This window comes from Bombus fervidus, chromosome 1, assembly GCF_041682495.2.
Source record: "Bombus fervidus isolate BK054 chromosome 1, iyBomFerv1, whole genome shotgun sequence".
In the NCBI taxonomy this organism is placed as follows: Eukaryota; Metazoa; Arthropoda; class Insecta; order Hymenoptera; family Apidae; genus Bombus; species Bombus fervidus.
Genome location: NC_091517.1, coordinates 3319398 through 3335950, shown reverse-complemented (window position 1 = coordinate 3335950; position 16553 = coordinate 3319398). Strand labels below are relative to the sequence as shown.

At 38.1% G+C, this 16553-nt stretch overlaps 1 protein-coding gene across 8 annotated transcripts in view; it reads right to left on the bottom strand.

Annotated features, from left to right (window-relative positions):
* Positions 1–16553, bottom strand: part of LOC139986835 (uncharacterized) — a 388837-nt gene that overhangs the window by 86114 nt on the left and 286170 nt on the right. For all 8 annotated transcript variants that reach the window (XR_011799729.1, XM_072002492.1, XM_072002509.1 and 5 more), the window contains one exon: positions 10131–10241. Coding sequence is in view for 7 of the 8 variants with exons in the window: in XM_072002492.1 (XP_071858593.1) it covers positions 10131–10241 (111 nt within the window). In the remaining variant the exon portion in view is untranslated. The remainder of the gene's footprint in view (positions 1–10130; positions 10242–16553) is intronic.

Below are 16553 nucleotides of genomic sequence, written 5' to 3'. Positions count from 1 at the left end.
GTCCGCGAATTTTTATAAATCGCCGCCACTCAAACATCCATTGACCTGCTATGTTCCTATTTGTTTTTAATACACTCAACCCGCAACTGGAAGCTGTCTGTCAATAAAATTCATCGAGTTTGAATAGTAAACAGCGAGAAACAATTCGAAACGGATTGAAAACGGAAGAAAAACAGCGATATCGTGGACGGTGGCCAAACTACGGCACCACGTATGATCGGTGTTCATAAACGTAACAATGAACAATGTGAAACGATAATAGACGTAACCTAACTCTCATTTAGAGAGACAATTTCGACGAAGAGCGCGTAACTGTAGATCAGAAATAAGGGCCAAGTTGCTATTGTATCAACGACGACATAGTACATATGTACATGTTCCTCTTACACTACTGACCAAAAGTTTCGCACAACTATGCAGAGCTGACAAGAAATCTAGCGAGACGGTAGAGGGATTAGAATATCCTGTTTGTTTTACATGTCAAGTGACATAATTAATAAATGTGACCATTTCGGTTTATAATACTCTAGAGTCGAGATAAGTCTAATACCAGAGATCGAGGTAGGCACGTTGTATATTTGTATATTGTGGGAATAAAAAAAGCAAATAGCTTTTTCTTTTTATCTATCAGCTATTAGACCTAGTAGCTGTAGTATGGTCAAAGGAGCAGCTAGCCACTGAGAGTTGACTATGCAAAACACCACTAATGTTACCTTTGTTTATTCGTAAAGTTAAGTAATTTTTACTGTTGCGTGATAGGAGATTATTAATCTATAAATTTTAAAATTTAAATTATTAATTTATAAGTAACTAAAATCTACCAGCGTTTAATCCATCATGAGTATTATGATCAACCAAACTCGTATTTCATTCGCCCATCTTTTTCCCAATTTTGCAGAATATAAAAGATTCAATTTCTTTTCTTTTTTTTTGTAATATTCTAATTATGAATTTATCGAAGCGAAGACGATTGCTATTGATATCTGTGATATTAATATTTGAATTAGTAATAAAAATTAGCAGGAATCTTAATATAGGTAGAGTCGTAAAGGTAATTCCAAACTTTTGGCCCGTAGTGTATGGACATATGGATGTGCGTGTACGTGTGGATGTGTGGCGCCGTCGCGACGGGTGGCTTTCCACTTCGAAAAGCCCAGAAGCTGTAGCACATAGATGTAACAACGACGAAGACAGTCGAAGCGACAGGTTCTTTAACCTTTACGGGGAGGAACCTTTATTGGAAGCAAATTGCGAGCCACGGCGATCTCGAGCAAGCTTGGACGAACGTTATCGATCACGTTGGAACGAGAACGGCGCTATGGTTGATTTTATGTTCAATAAAGATTAGAACGCCTGTAGGGAACGACGCTTTGCCAACGATTCTCGTCTCAGATACGGGGAAACGAAATGATACGACGTAAGTTTGTTGGCTAAAGGGTGGTCATTCTATCAAATATGTATTTTTTGTGCGTACATGATTTGTTTCCATACGATGGATAAATAGCGTGGGATAACTAACTTGAATTTGTGCTATTAAGGATATTATATTTCTAAGTGGCGATCTATGATTAATAAATACTAGTCAATTATTGTAGAATTCAAATGCACTGTTTAATACACTGCGGTAGAACTCTATTTGGAAGAAATTTTAGTTAGTTATCTTAATGTGAGTTATCAATTATTTACAAGTGAATTCCTATTGTATGTACAAAAATCATAGATAGTAAGATCAATAAACTTTATATATGAACTTCAGTTATATAAATTAGTTATCTTTCAACAGATATATATCAGCGTGGTTCTACCGTACTCAAAGTAATTGGAGGATCATCTTTCGCATCATCGTGATTTCTACATTCAACCCTCGTGCCTATGCATTGTTTAAAACGAATACCTTAAAGCCAATTTATCTTAAAGCCAGTCACACTCCTATATATATATTTCCATCTATCAATCTCCTAGAACGTCGTTTCGATTGATTAAACAGGACTAAATATAGCGCAGCGACCTTTGAATTGTTTCAAGCAATTGTTTGTTAATTGAGCCCGTTTTAAAGAAATACTTTCGACCGCACGATTCCAGCATCCCTTAAGAACACGGCGGGTTTCCGAGGATGGCTGTACGCTGGACGATTTTTAGATTAGGTTCTTCCGTGCAGCTGCGTACACGTCCTTAACAGTGCAGAGTAGGTTTGAAAAACCGGAGCAGGCACATGGGTACGTGGTCAGGTTGCAAGATTCCAGCAGAAAGCTGATGTATGTGGACGCGGCGCGCGGTCTGAAAGGGCCGGAGATAAACTTAATTGAATGGCTGGGTCCCGGCGTGAACTGCCGTTTTGTCGTCCGGTTTTCCTCGTTTCTGGTCGGAATCGTAGCGACGCGCTTCCCTATCGGGGTGATTTACGCCGGCCGGGACCGGATCGCGTCTACTAAACGCTTCGGATCTTGTAGGTTATAAGGCGGCTGGGAAAAGTCCCGGTACACGTGGACCGTGTCTCCGCCGTTCGATTCTTCTCGTCCGAATAGAAATCCCCTGCTAATGGAATACGTCCAAGATCCACAAGATCGTCCAATAGATCGCGCACTTTCTCACCCTGTTTAGCTGATTGCCACGTGCTGTAGGCATTACTTGGGGGATCGAGCTGGATGTACCAGGAAGAGTAAAAGGTTGAAGAATACAGAGTGTAGCTTGAGTCTTTTTGGAGAGTATTTTCGTAATGGAATATTTAGACGTTTACGCAAGAGTATTTATAATCGAGTGATCGAGCACTTGGGGGATTACTAGGATTGTGGGAGTTGAGATCTTTGGTATTTTTGTGATTCAATATTCTTTAATTTAATGTTTCGGTAGGTATCTGTTGTTAGATGTTCGAGTATTAATTGGGATAGATGAATATTTAGATACTTGTGTAACTGGAATGCTTAAGTACTTAGATATTTGCAATAATTTGGATACTCTAGTGTTTTTGCGTACTTAAGTGTTCGACATGTAAATACTATTTACACTATTGCACTTAGCACTGATACGTTCAACACTGCTTCGTCTAACACTGTTTGAGACATTCTGGAAAGAGCCGTGTGCAGAAGGGAAAGAAGACACGTAGTTATATAGTTGGATACTTCAATATCTAATAGTTGTTGATATAATATTACGCTCTTTCGTTACTACATTTTGGCTATGGTAGAATAATTTATCAAGTAATAATATCGGTGCATTAACAACTTACAAATTGTAGGCTATGGACTTCTGATATACAAAATTTAATTTCAGTAAATGGATCAACTGTATCTTCTATTATACTTACGCAGTAAATCCGCCACTATATATTGCAGCTACAAAATTTTAGCAGTCAACATGGATCTATATTTTTCTAAAGCGTTTTAGAATTTATTTTAGCCATTTTTCGTTATATATCTTTTACCGTTTTACAGAGAGAATTTTGCAATCAATTCTTCTATGGTTTTTATTCGTTCAATGAATTGTATTGACAATGAAAAAGAATCGAAAACATTTTTAGAAAATACGATCGACGATCTCCGTTGCTTTTACAACCCTGGCGTGTTTCGGTGCAAATGGTTACGTATCTTATCTGTCCCCTATACTATACGATACTTCTAGTTCCTTCCTTTCCATTTCGCCGGTCCATTTCACCGTTCGTAAGTTCATTTTTCCGTGATATCGTCCACCTCGTGCGTAAAACGACCATTCGAATCTACTCGAATTTCGAGCTTGTCCATAAAGTCGCTGTAAAGCACGGAAACAGGAGCCAGTTTTTTTCGGATAAGGGACATTCCTTCCAGCGACTGACCTAGTTTTCACAGATATCTACGATCTCGATGGAGAATTGTGTTTCTTTTTTTTTCAACGATAGCGATCCGTATGGTTGGAGATAGGGATTCGTGCAAATATAACTTTACCCTCAAATTTTTATCTCAATTGGCTTAACTTTTGCTCGTTTGAGTTTACTGGCAACATTACACGATCCACTAAGGCCATTCTGGAAAAGGTATTTCACTATTATTTTTCCGTGAAATATATTTTAGTAAAATTTATTCTCTATTAATTACGGTGTCTTATTTTATTTCTTACGTATCTTTGATTGCTCACTAATATAAAATTTGTCTATTTGTATATCGTAACATATTTCACAAAAGATCTTCTACTACGTTTATTATTCTTTCTTCGCTGTTTTGGAATATCTTTTCAGTAAAATTGATTTCAACCGAGTAACGTTGACTAACTTTACTTTTTGTATCCTTCAAAGCTTACTAATATAAAATATTTGCATTTCAATATTTTCACACGTTTCATTATAGATACTTTTACACATCTTCTAATTTTATTAATCGTCAAAAATAAAAAAAATCTACAACGTTCAAGTTCTCTTTCACAAACGAGTAATTCCGAGTAATGAAGTTGTTGAAAGAACTTCTGCTGCAACTTCCTTAAAAGAGATATTAATCCGTCGTTAGCAGTTGTTCGGCGGAAGTTTCTCGTCTGGAAGAGGCAAAAAAAAAAAAAAAAAAAAAAAAGAAAGAGAAGAAAAGAAAAAGAAAAAATGATGGCTATTGTTCAATGGCAAAGTCGAAGATAGAGAAGAGGACGCAGATTCTTGGTTGAACGAAAGCCTCCGGATCAGGCGGCAGTTTGGCACGAAGGAGATTCTGGCTCTCCTTAAACTCACCCTTCGCCCTTATACTTTCCCTTCCGTTCGCGCGACGTCCCCAACGGTCCTCTCCGTTAGGTTAATGGAACGCATTGCCGCAAACGGCAGGAAAGTTAAGGCCGTTTCCGATTGCAAATGGACCGAAGGCAAATCGCACTGGCGACGGTTCGTCGAATTCGTTGCGTGCCAAGGGATTCTAAGGGCACGCAGGTATACACACCGAAAGAATCTATCCGGAGAGGAATTTCTGGAGTTGGTTGCCAGCGTTAACGACCATTAAATCGTTTTATTCGGGTTGATGGTTATTTTGTTTGGCAAGGATAGAACAATATTTGTGTGGCCGTGCGCATAGAAATAGCTTCCTCTTTTTCGAATGTTCAGCAGGAAATTGGGTTTTCTTGGTAGTAGGGAAATGGTAAAAGTGGGACCGTGATACTCTAAGAGTATCAGGATACTCTTCAACCTGTTGCCACGATGTAGGTGCATAGGTAGAAATTGGAAAAGTCGAGCGAGAAACGAAGTCTGAAAAACTTTCTTACTCCTTTCCTCTATTTCTGGTGGTCCTGGTTTTTTATGGCTACAATTCCTTCTTTTGGTATCTTTTTTTTTAGTGCTGCAATTCCCCCCTTTAGCATCTGTGCTTTGTTGTCTTACATGCTATCTTTTTTTTTTAATGTCAGTAACTACTTTTTTGATAACCTTGTGTTGTTTGCAATTCTTATGTTTTTTTTATACGGCTAGAACTTCTTTTCCAATGTAGGAGTTTCATTGTATTTATTTATTTTTATAGCGTTGTTTTTTTATTGCTGGAATCTTTTTTTCTAAAAAGGTCTTCGCATTACTAGAATCCTCCCTAGATTCCCCCTCCGCCAAGGAATTACTCTTCCCCAAACGTGAAAATGTTTCGAAGTGTCAATTTCATCACGGTAGAGCGTGCACCCCATGAAGGTATTACTGAAGGGAAGTTTTTGGGGAAATATATTGTTTCCTATCACTGATCTCGAATAGACATTGTCCACGCAAGTAGTTGGATCTGAGTGCAAAGCCCCTAAAATATTTACGCTAGAGGTGTTTTCTGTGGAACAATTTCGGAAAGAATGACTTTTAGCGACTACTCTCTGACTGATCGTGTCTTAAACATCTACTTTAGACTACTATACATAATATACGATGCATAAATATCTGCAATTTACTTACGAATAATATAGAATGAAAATTTCTAACAAGAGCGTCGAATAAAAAATTTGAGAATCCGATAATTCCTTCCTTACTGACGGAACGTTATAACAAACGAAAATTAATTCGATTATAGGAGGTGCACTACGTTCAGGTTGAATTCCGTTAAAAGGGAAAGTTACCAACGAAAACGAAATTTTCCACGGCAAACGACTCACATAATTGGCAATATCGTTGCATTAGCATTTCGCTAAGAATACGTACGCTGCAATGTCAACCGGGGTGTTTTCTCAAGAGCCTCGAGCTTTCACCTGTCCTCCCTTTCAATTCACTTTCACGGAACGTTGCTTCGCCAAGAATGTGCTTTGTCTTTCTTACTCTTCTTCGTAAAATTCAACAAGCGTGCACGAATTTACTTATATCTCTATCTTTTGACTATCCTCTCTTTTTGACTAGTTTGAATCACTTTACGTATCATAAGTCGATAGAAATTTGTACAAGTTATTCATTTACGTTAATTTATGTTTGTTGTATTATTCTATAGCAGGCATATTTACCGAAAACAAATGAATCTTTTAACACAATATAATTGAAATATTATGAATACTACGAATTATTATGACAGATTATATTTACGCTTCTCAATTATTGTATTCGCATCAAACCAGCAATTTGTATTCATTTGACGACTGCGTTCATGCAAAATAAATTCCATTCGAATTTAATATTAAATGGGACTCCAATATACAACAACCAGTGCCAATTGTAGTTTACTGTCTCTACTGTTATTACTATGGCAATTAAATAAAAATTAACGTCCCGTATTTTGCATAGAATTAGGTGGTGTACGTTTAATAGCAACCCCAAGAACGTAGAATTATAATCGAATAACATTTCCATTGGATTTGACCCTTTACAATCTCCACCCTAAGCAATTTTATCTCGCAAAGCCTGTATTCGTTACAAATAATAGGCTATTTCCTCGACAACCACTTTGTACACGGCACGCGTGTTACTCGAGTGGCGTTGAAATAAGTTGGAAGCACCATGGCTCCCATCCGTCGCTTTCCAGCAACCCTTTTCTCTGACTTATCGAACCGTGCGCCATGTGGCGCGAAATAACATTTGAAAATTGTAAGACAACATCCGATCTGAATGATAGAATTCGACGTGGTCGAAGAAGGAAAATTAAAGGATTATATATAATAAAGATATATGCAGAATATTTGCATTGTGCAAGGAAAAAAGAGTATGTACAAAAATTTGCAAGAAGCGATATCGTCGTCTTAAAATGACTTCGAATGGTACAGTTTGTTACGGTAAATGAAGGAAAGAAAGAAAGAAAAAGATAGAAAAATGAATTAATTCGTTTACAACGAAGTTGTATGCCGAATGTTTATAACGTGTTAAGAGAAAAGAACAAAATTTGACACGAAAGAAAGATAGGAATAAGAGCAGCAAAATGTATTAACGCGTTTAAAACGAGGCTGTAAGAAAAAGAAAGAGAAGTATTTAGAATATTTTGTCAAAGAGATGAGATATTTTGAAAGACAGATAAAGAATTTTCATATGCCTTTTAGGTACCAGGAAAGAAGTTCGACAGCGAAAACTGGTCGGAGAGACAACTCGAAGTTTCGACGTGATTTAGACACGGTCTGAAAATTGTCTGAAAGTATCCCGCGAATTTTTTGCGTTCCAGCTTCGAGAGCTATGCGGAAATTCAAATAACTCCGATGAAATTCTCCGGCAAGTTGCGGGAAACTCTCTTACCAACAGTTACCAGGAGACCTCCTTAAACTTCTCCTTTTTGCCTTTTACTTACAAGAACAGCCAGACAAAGAAGAGTCGGGGACGAATGGGTACAAAGGATAATCGGAGATAGCCCTAGAAAAAATAAAAATCAGCCGGAAAATGACTTTGTGTTATAGATTCTTTCTTAACTTTTTCCCTTTCAAAAAGAAACTTCAAATTTTTTATCGTTTGTTATATGTATTACTTCCTTGTACTTCTTTTAAATATATCTAAATTTTATTTAAGAACTACACTCAAGAATTCTAAAAACTCTTTTAATTCCACTTTCTTAATCCTTTTTAGGTGGATTTATTTTTATGATGGGATTCTAGCCTCAATTGCCTCAAAAATATTCGAAGAACATAACAGTCTTTCTAAAAATTACTTTTGATCGTGTTGTCCTATTAATCTTGCCAAGATTAATCAACTGGTATCCTGGTGATGCATAACAGCGTGACGTGGATTGTTTAATTTTAGAGAACTTGTAATTTATATTTCGTACATCGTGACGATTAATGGTATTTATCTACTAAAATATGATATATATATGTACATAGATTGATACCACTCAAAGTTTAAAATACTCCAGTTCATTTATCACAGTGAAACATTCGATTACGATCATCTATGATCCAAATAATCACCTATGAACCGATAAGTTAAAACATTTCACAATGGACACTTTGTTCAGCACTATGAAAAATTCGGTCATAAATTCTCAGGACACAACTTCGCTCGATTTTGCAGCGTTTACAGTTTGATCGAGATCGTCAGTATCGATTTCTCCACGTGCACGGAATCGTTCCGCACAGAGTATCGAAGAGAAATAAATAATTTTAACGCGTCTCTGAGTCAGTCTCCGGATTGGCATTAATGGAAACTTAACCCAAAGCGCATAAATCATGCGAGATCACGTTCCGCTGTTGTATTTCCCGATTTTTCCACTCGTTACCCCCGTTTGTTTTTGTCACGATGGTTTATAGGCCTGTTGAAACGAAGGGAAAAGGCTGACGATGTCAGAAACAGACCACGAACGCTGGTCCCGCTCGTGCATCATTTTCCTTCAGCCAGGGCAATTTCCACCGCACCGTTTCGAATGTGAGAAACTCGGAAACGCGAACGGATTAAAAGGGAGTATACGGGATTATCCGGGATCTGCTGGGAATTTATGCGTCTTCGTAAGACGCTGCTTCCTTCGTGCTGCTAGTGAAATCCTAAGGATTTTAGGAGAATCCCAGAGAGTGGCTGTTTCTTGGGAATTCTTCGCGTGGTTTTTCATGTTTTCATGTTTTGCTTACGCGAATGGAAAGTGGTAGAGAATTATTGATGAAGATGATTAGCTCTTTGTTCGACATAAAAATCTTGAAAGTTCAGGAGTCACAGACAGAGAAAGAGAGACAGAGAGAGAATCACACTAAGGTTTCATTCGTCTGAATCTGTCAGGAAAAAGATACAGCTACTATTACGAATTTTTAAATTTCAGTACACACAATTGCACACAATTGCACACAATTGCATTTGTTGTAGGATCTACATGCTAATTTGCTCCAAGTATATTAAATTTCGTATGACTTAGTTATACCTTTATATAACTAGAAAAATTTGATGTTATGAAAAAGAAATCTAAGGCTCGATAGAAAACGTTTCATTGGAAAGTAAGGACGCGTAGAAATACTTTTTGTAGTTACTGTATATGAACAGAGCTTAATTCGTAAGAAAAGAGAGATTTATTTGTAAGAGTTGACCAATTGAAAATTCAACTGTTCGTTAATAAATTGCTGTGCGTTAATAAATCGACTGTCGCGTATTCTGCTATTTTCACACAAATCAAATAACATTCCCACAGCGTTTTTAATCTGGAAAAATTATCTTAGGCAGGAGCCCTGCCACAACGGTCACCGTAAATTGCCTAATACATTCCAATTGCAGTTAAATTCTCGCGTATCACGAAATAACTGGTCTCTGGATAATCCGCGGAATGGTGCGAGATAATTCAACGGATTCCGCGAGAACTGCAGGTCGCATAAACCAGACGGAAGCGATTACAGGTGCTGCAAGGCGATATCTAAATTACACAACTCGAAATAAATCGCGAGAAAGGAAAGACGCGCGATTATAATTGAGCGAACGTTTCACTGAGTTTACCCGAACTCGCGATACGGCAACTGCAACTCGTTCGAAGAAGTCTAATCTCTTTCTCTTGATTTTTCTCGTCTCACTGGCTCCCTTTAATCAGCATTTTCTTTCGAACGATTAACCGATTTAATTTTTGTAACGGGCAATTGATAATTCAGTTATTGATTCGTATGTTTCCGATGATATATTATATCTTATCTGATCGTGATTACGATGAATCACAAACAAGTTATGCATTGTAAGAATTGTTCGTGAGTTACGTGTGTTTGATAGATATGATATTCGATAATGTTTGTAGATAGTCACGGATTGATTATACGATATGATTACTTAAAATCAGAGTCAGTTTTGTTTGACTCACCTTGTTGATCTGTCTTTGCAGCTTCGTAATCGTCGCTCGGTCTCGTTGCGCAGCAAGACGTTCTGCTTGCAACGCCTGTTCCAGTTCTTGTACCCGCTCTTCCAAGCTCTCCTGAAATGGAAGACAATTGTTAGGACCAACAGACTGCTTAGAATAATTCATTCTGCTCTTAGACTCTTGCATGCAATTGCTTCAGTACTTCAGTACGTTTTTTTTAACTCAAACAGCTAAGCTTAAATATTTTAATGTCACAGCTGTATTTCGGTAATCAACTATTTGGATATGCAGCGGCACATTGCAGCTAGAGGAAAATTCATATCATGTTGTTGTTTTGCCTCGAAGTAGCAATATCGTTAGGATACACATAATGTAATAATAAATAAATTGTGGCCAAAACAATGTCGCCGCTCCGTGCAACCGTAAAGCAAACTCGAATTCAAATTTTCGGCTCTCCCCCGACCAGTATAAATAAACGAACGCGACCATAAGAGTTCAGTTATCTAGCAGTTATCAGTTAGTCGCGCGAAAGAGTATCTACAAGTATCTACCGAGTATCTACCGAGTTATCGATCAGTTATCAACGAGTTATTAGCGATCTTATTTTGCGACTTAAACACTGTCTTGGCGAATCCGTTAGTACGAGCGTCTTTGCGAACAGTAACTGTACTTATTTATTTAACATTTTAAATATACTTGACGGTTTCAACAACGAGCAATCTCGTCTAATAAATCTCACGATCAACCATCGTACACAAGTCCTCTACAGATATTTCACCGTTCCACTTTAACACTAGAGTTGCTGACGATCAAAGTATGCGAATTTCAAAGCACTTGAAACATCAAACATGAGTCATCGGTATCGATGTCGCAAATTATTAAATTAGGTTCATATTAATTCTAATAATTTTAAAATTTTAGAATTATTAATAGATCTATATATCAGAATTACTGAGATATTTAACGAATTCATAAGAAAGAGAAGAAGAAATCGTGTGTTTCTCAGTTTGGAAAAACGGAATTCGACATCCGCGTGTTTGTAATCTCTAAGTACACGTAGAGTGTGATCTCTCGAGGAACTTTAAGCCCCTGTTAAGGCAGCTTAAAACTCGAGCAACAGGAATTACGCGGGAGAAGGAAATCCTGCTGAAAGTTACAGGGAAAGTTTCCAGTTCCGTTGCGTTTGCGGCCGCGAAAGTTAATTGAGAAACGCTCGACCATAAGCTTCCGATCTATGTGCGATTCGGAACCCAATCGTTGGTCAACCGTCCCATGAGATAACATTTTAGAGTTTGAACTTCGAACGAATAGAACTTCGACTGTCGTTCAATTTAAGAAACGATTTTTAATTGCTAGCCCGACATTGTAATAGAAGATACAACATTACTTGACAATTGAATAATAAAATAGAATTGTTGTGAATAGGCGATTTGATAGTTCAAATCGATATTTTGTGATATTTTCTGATACATTTCGTCATACAGTTTTCAGCTTAAATATGAATAAAATTATCGAAGAAAATTTTCATAAATTTTGCATATTTTAATCATCGGTGGAAACTCTTAACGATGACTTCGATGTAATATTTTCCGCTTTAACCTGTTAATCATCCCTTAAACAGATCGAAAAACTTCAAGAATATTATATAATAAAAGTAAAAATTAATATACATAATTTTCTATTACATTTTAGTTCTTACAAATCGTCGCGCTAGTTCTTAACTGTTCTAACGCCATTTATTAAACAAATGTAATTAACCAACCCGCATACGTCTCATTAACATAAAGAATGCAATAAAAAAGATATTCAGTTTTAAGCCTTAACACCACACGATCGTGTAAATGTTTACAAACTAGTGGAGAGAGAACGGTTAAGAAATAAAGTGATCAAATGTAATTACATTACAATTATATTTCAATTTGTCTTTAAGAAGTGCGAAAGGACACGTAAAAAAGTAAGACGCCGCTAATAAAGAAACTATTGCGTCTATGACAAGATACTTCTGTCAAGTTATTAACAAATCGATACACCGAGCTAATCAACGCGGCAAAAACAATTTCACAAACCTCGTCAAGAACGCTCGACCCGCCTTCCACCTCTAAAATTCACTAAATTCGAAGAATCTCAAAACTTCCTCGATCGCAATTAAAATTTCCAATCTTCTCGCCCAAGTTCTCAACCAGCCAGGTTCAAGTGCACCGCGCGTTCCAACCGCCCGGAAAAATTCCATCATCTAAAGAACACCTGAGAAGTCACGTCCGAATCGTAAAGCCAGCTGTCCTCAAGATCTCTACGTAACCACCCTTTTCACTTTTCGCCCCGGTAACCCCTGTGCGCGGTGCAATAATAACGGCACCGCCCTCGCCTAATTTACGTCTTCGAGCGGGTATTTCCGATTATCAAAAGCGCTCATTCAGTCGTGCTCGAACGGAATGCTAATGAGTATTGGGCCTCGAAGGGCTGTTGGTCGCGATTTGACCATAAGTATCGGTGCGATCCATTAGATTCGAGGCGACGCCGACGGTTTCAGGGGCCCTCGAGCCAGGCAACGACGTTTCGCGCCCGTGCGCCGGTCCACGCGAAGGGATGATTCGTATGCCGGTGCACGTAGCTGCAATTCACCCTTTCCAACCCCTCCCAGTTCGAGTCCACGTTTTGCTGCTCCACGAGCACGCTTGGCTATTGTTTGTCGCGAACCAACGAAATTATACCGGGTGTGCCGCGTGTCTGCGACCACCGTTCCACGAGGACAAATAAAAAACTTCAGCTATTTGTTTTTTATATGTTCCATTCGTTACTCTGTGTGCTTAGCAAGGGTGTGAGTTTTTATGCGATACGAAGCGTGTAAAAATAGAAGAAGCTCGGAGGCTTAAAAATTGTAGTTGTTAATAAACGAATATAAAAATTATTTTAGTTTGTAACTATTGTTCACAGCTGTCCCGTTTTTTGTTCGTTTTAATCCTTTGAATTATCCTTCTAGTCTTTAAACTGAACATTTTAATAACTGTTTAAAAAGATTTGCTGAAAATTTAATAACGTATATAAAGCTTTTCGCGTTATGAATCGAAAGTAAAAATGCAATTGGAGAAAAATGCAGTTAAATCGTAGAAGTGTGTACGTTTGCGAGAGAGTTTCATTTGTTTCGGATTAATTCGTAATACACCCTATATAAACAGGCTGGGGTAGGTTTCCTTGTCGATTCGCGTATACTTGTAAATCTGTATTAAAGGGTTCCTAGAATGACCATGGTTGACATTATCGGGAAAGTATTGGTTTCCCTTGGATTTATGGTGTGTACTACGCTGTGAATAATTATGAGCCGGCAAGACCAGAACAAACAAGAAAAGATTTAAGGCTTGGCCAACCCTCGCTGTAATTTTTGTCTGGCTTCGAGTTGTATATCACCCTTTGTTCCCTTTTCCCCGAATTTCCCCTAAAATATTTGATTCTTTATCGCTTATCCATTAACGCATTACACGAAATACTATTTTCGAGCACAACTTGCCAAATTAATGTTTCAATTCCACCAATTCACCTTCTCTAACGTTGTACGTGCTCGCAAATAATTTTCACACAATAATATCTTTCTTAATTAAATATCCTATCAACCATCTCGAAACTGAAGTAAGCTTTCTTGTTCTCCATTCAATTTAGGTTATCTAATTGTTATTTCTTAACAACCTGCATAATATAACTTCACTTGAAAGACAAAGAACACGGGAGCTTCAATCTTTTCGATGCATCTTGAAAAATAAAACGAATGCCAAAAGAGAAGCAGAGATCTCTGTTTATATTGTAAAACTTTACTAATATGCTTGCCATGAATTATTATACAAATTTCGTTACGATCACGTAATTTGTGCGTCTTGCATTCATATCAGTGAACTTGTCAAATTCCGTCATCTATCCCTAATTCCAGCGACATTTCAAGAATTCCTTCGCAGATGCTCAAGCAGAATGCTTTCTTTGAAAGATCCTCGTCTTTCTTCGCATTCATTCATAATTAATTAAATCCATCGGATCTCTGCAGCGAAGAAAGATACTTGTTTCCTTGGTCTTTCAGGTGTACCATGAAGAAAGCTGGCGCAATTATAACAAGCGAACCCCTGTGTAACTGGCCCTTGTCTCGCGTTCACCCTACACTATGGACGAAAGGGCGTCACCATTGGAAGACCCATAGAATTAGTACAGGGACTTCCGGGACGTCATTTAGAGTATAGAACCGCGACGATGAGGCCACTCTATATGCAGAGATTCCGTTAAATTGCAAACGTCCATTTTCCAAGGTCGGAAGAGGATGGATAAAGGTGAACGGGAACAAGGGTAAGGTCCCGTGCATGCCGCCCTCGAGTAATCAGACAGTTAACTCGATCCTGTGAACGTTTACGGGACGACAGCTCGAGCCGATTTTCTTGTGCCCCGAAGAGAAAAGCCCGCGACTACGCTCGTATCTTCTCGTCGATGGATCTTCTCCTCGGGGAATGTTAATTTCGACCGAATGAATTTATTCGACTCACTCAGAAAAGATTAAATCGCGCTCGAACGACTCGTTGAGATCGTTATGAAAGACATCGATCGAATGGAGTCAGTTGGCATGCAGCTGTCTCTTACTGCCAAATGAAAGCAAAATTCCGACGGTGGTTGGTTTTCTGGTCGATTATTAGGAAATAGAAGATTCTTCGGACCATCTTATGGATTCGATCTGTGTAAAGTTTCTGTAATTTTGAACACTACGTGTAACTTGTAATGTTCTGAATTGAGACAAGTTCGCCAAGTTTTACGTGTCACGTTCTCTAGAAGAATTTATTGTTTCCATTTTATTTGCGCGTAATTATTACATGTAATTATCATTTGTATTCGTTCATATAATGAATATAAGAACAGAACGAATTTATGTTACACTCATATATTACGTTTCTAAAATTTCCGTGATTATCATCGTTAATCACTTTTGTCACTTCGTCTGAGAATGTACAATATTAGTAGAGGTACTTCGAAAAGTAGCAAGACTATCCTTTTGTATGATAATAAACAAAATCCAAAACAAAATAGATAAGTAGATACATAGATATGTAAAAGGTTAGACAAGAAATTGACGTTCCAGCACTTTTTCACGCAAACGTACAAACTTCTCTTTTATTTCCGATTAATTAGCTCTATTTGTTTCGCGCACAAACACATGTACTTTACCATAATCGAGGATTCTTTCACCATTTACAGCACGTAACAGAAACGAACTGGATACGAGAGAGGCGCCGTCTATTTCGAGACGGAGCAACGAGAACGAACTATTCAAACGATCGTGTTTAGGCAAGATCTTGATTTAAGGGTGTTTCGTGTCTCGTTGAGACGCGTCGGGCCGAGCAGCTGCTAGTTGAAATTACGATCGTTTCGCGTTCGTCCAGGGGTGGGAGTCGAATACGCAGCTCTCGGCCAAAGCGACGCTGGCGTCGGGAAATTTGCGCCGACATCGCGGCGCTCCTTTGTCGCCGTCTGATGCTGACGCGCCCGTTCAATTTCGACGTCAACGAAGGTGTGAAACTCGTCTCTAAACAACGACACATCGAGCAAAGCGTCCAGGGACCCTCCAACATTCTCTCTTTCTCCACGAAACGTTTCATGCTACTGTGTCCGTTCCGTTAATTGTCACAGACTTTATTTAACGTTTATCGTACGTTCCGCGACTTGATTTACGCGATTTTTAACATACCGGATGACGAAGATACACGTTGTTTTAAATATCGCACGACTCTCTTTAAAACTTTGCGATCTTTTCAAAAATTCATCGGTTTCAGTTTATCGGAGAAGAGGCTTCCTTTCAAGGTTTCAAAGATTAAACTTTTTAACTTATTTGCTGTTACACGAAAATCTCTGAATCCGATTTTTATGTTCCGAATCATCACTGAGAATGCTATACTATTTCAAGTTTCATGTAATTCGTTGAAAAATCCCAAGATTGTGAAGAATCTATCGGCTTCAGTTTGATTTGAAGCTTTCACAATCAAAGTTCTGTTGTATAATTTACTATTATAAGAAGACTTCTTGACCTGATTTTTGTCTTTCGAATCAACATCGAAAGTTAGTAATTCTTAATACCATTACCAGTAGACAGGAACAACAATAATTGAAAGAATTTTTCTGTTTCTAATATCGAAGTGGATCTGACAACTAGAAGAATTTATTCCATCGGTATGAAACCGAATCAAATGAACTCGAAGAGAGATATCGAAAGAATGTGTTCATAATTGCAAAGAAGCCGGCAAAACTCACGATTTAAATGGGATAATTCGTAAAGTGAAAATATCGTTCGGATCGTGGCTTCTCGTGCGGAGATTTAATAGACTTTCAACGCGAAATATGATCGCTTTGCATACGCGAGAGCCCGAAGCAAGGGTGTCCTTTGCAGAGCGGCTGCCACTTACTGCA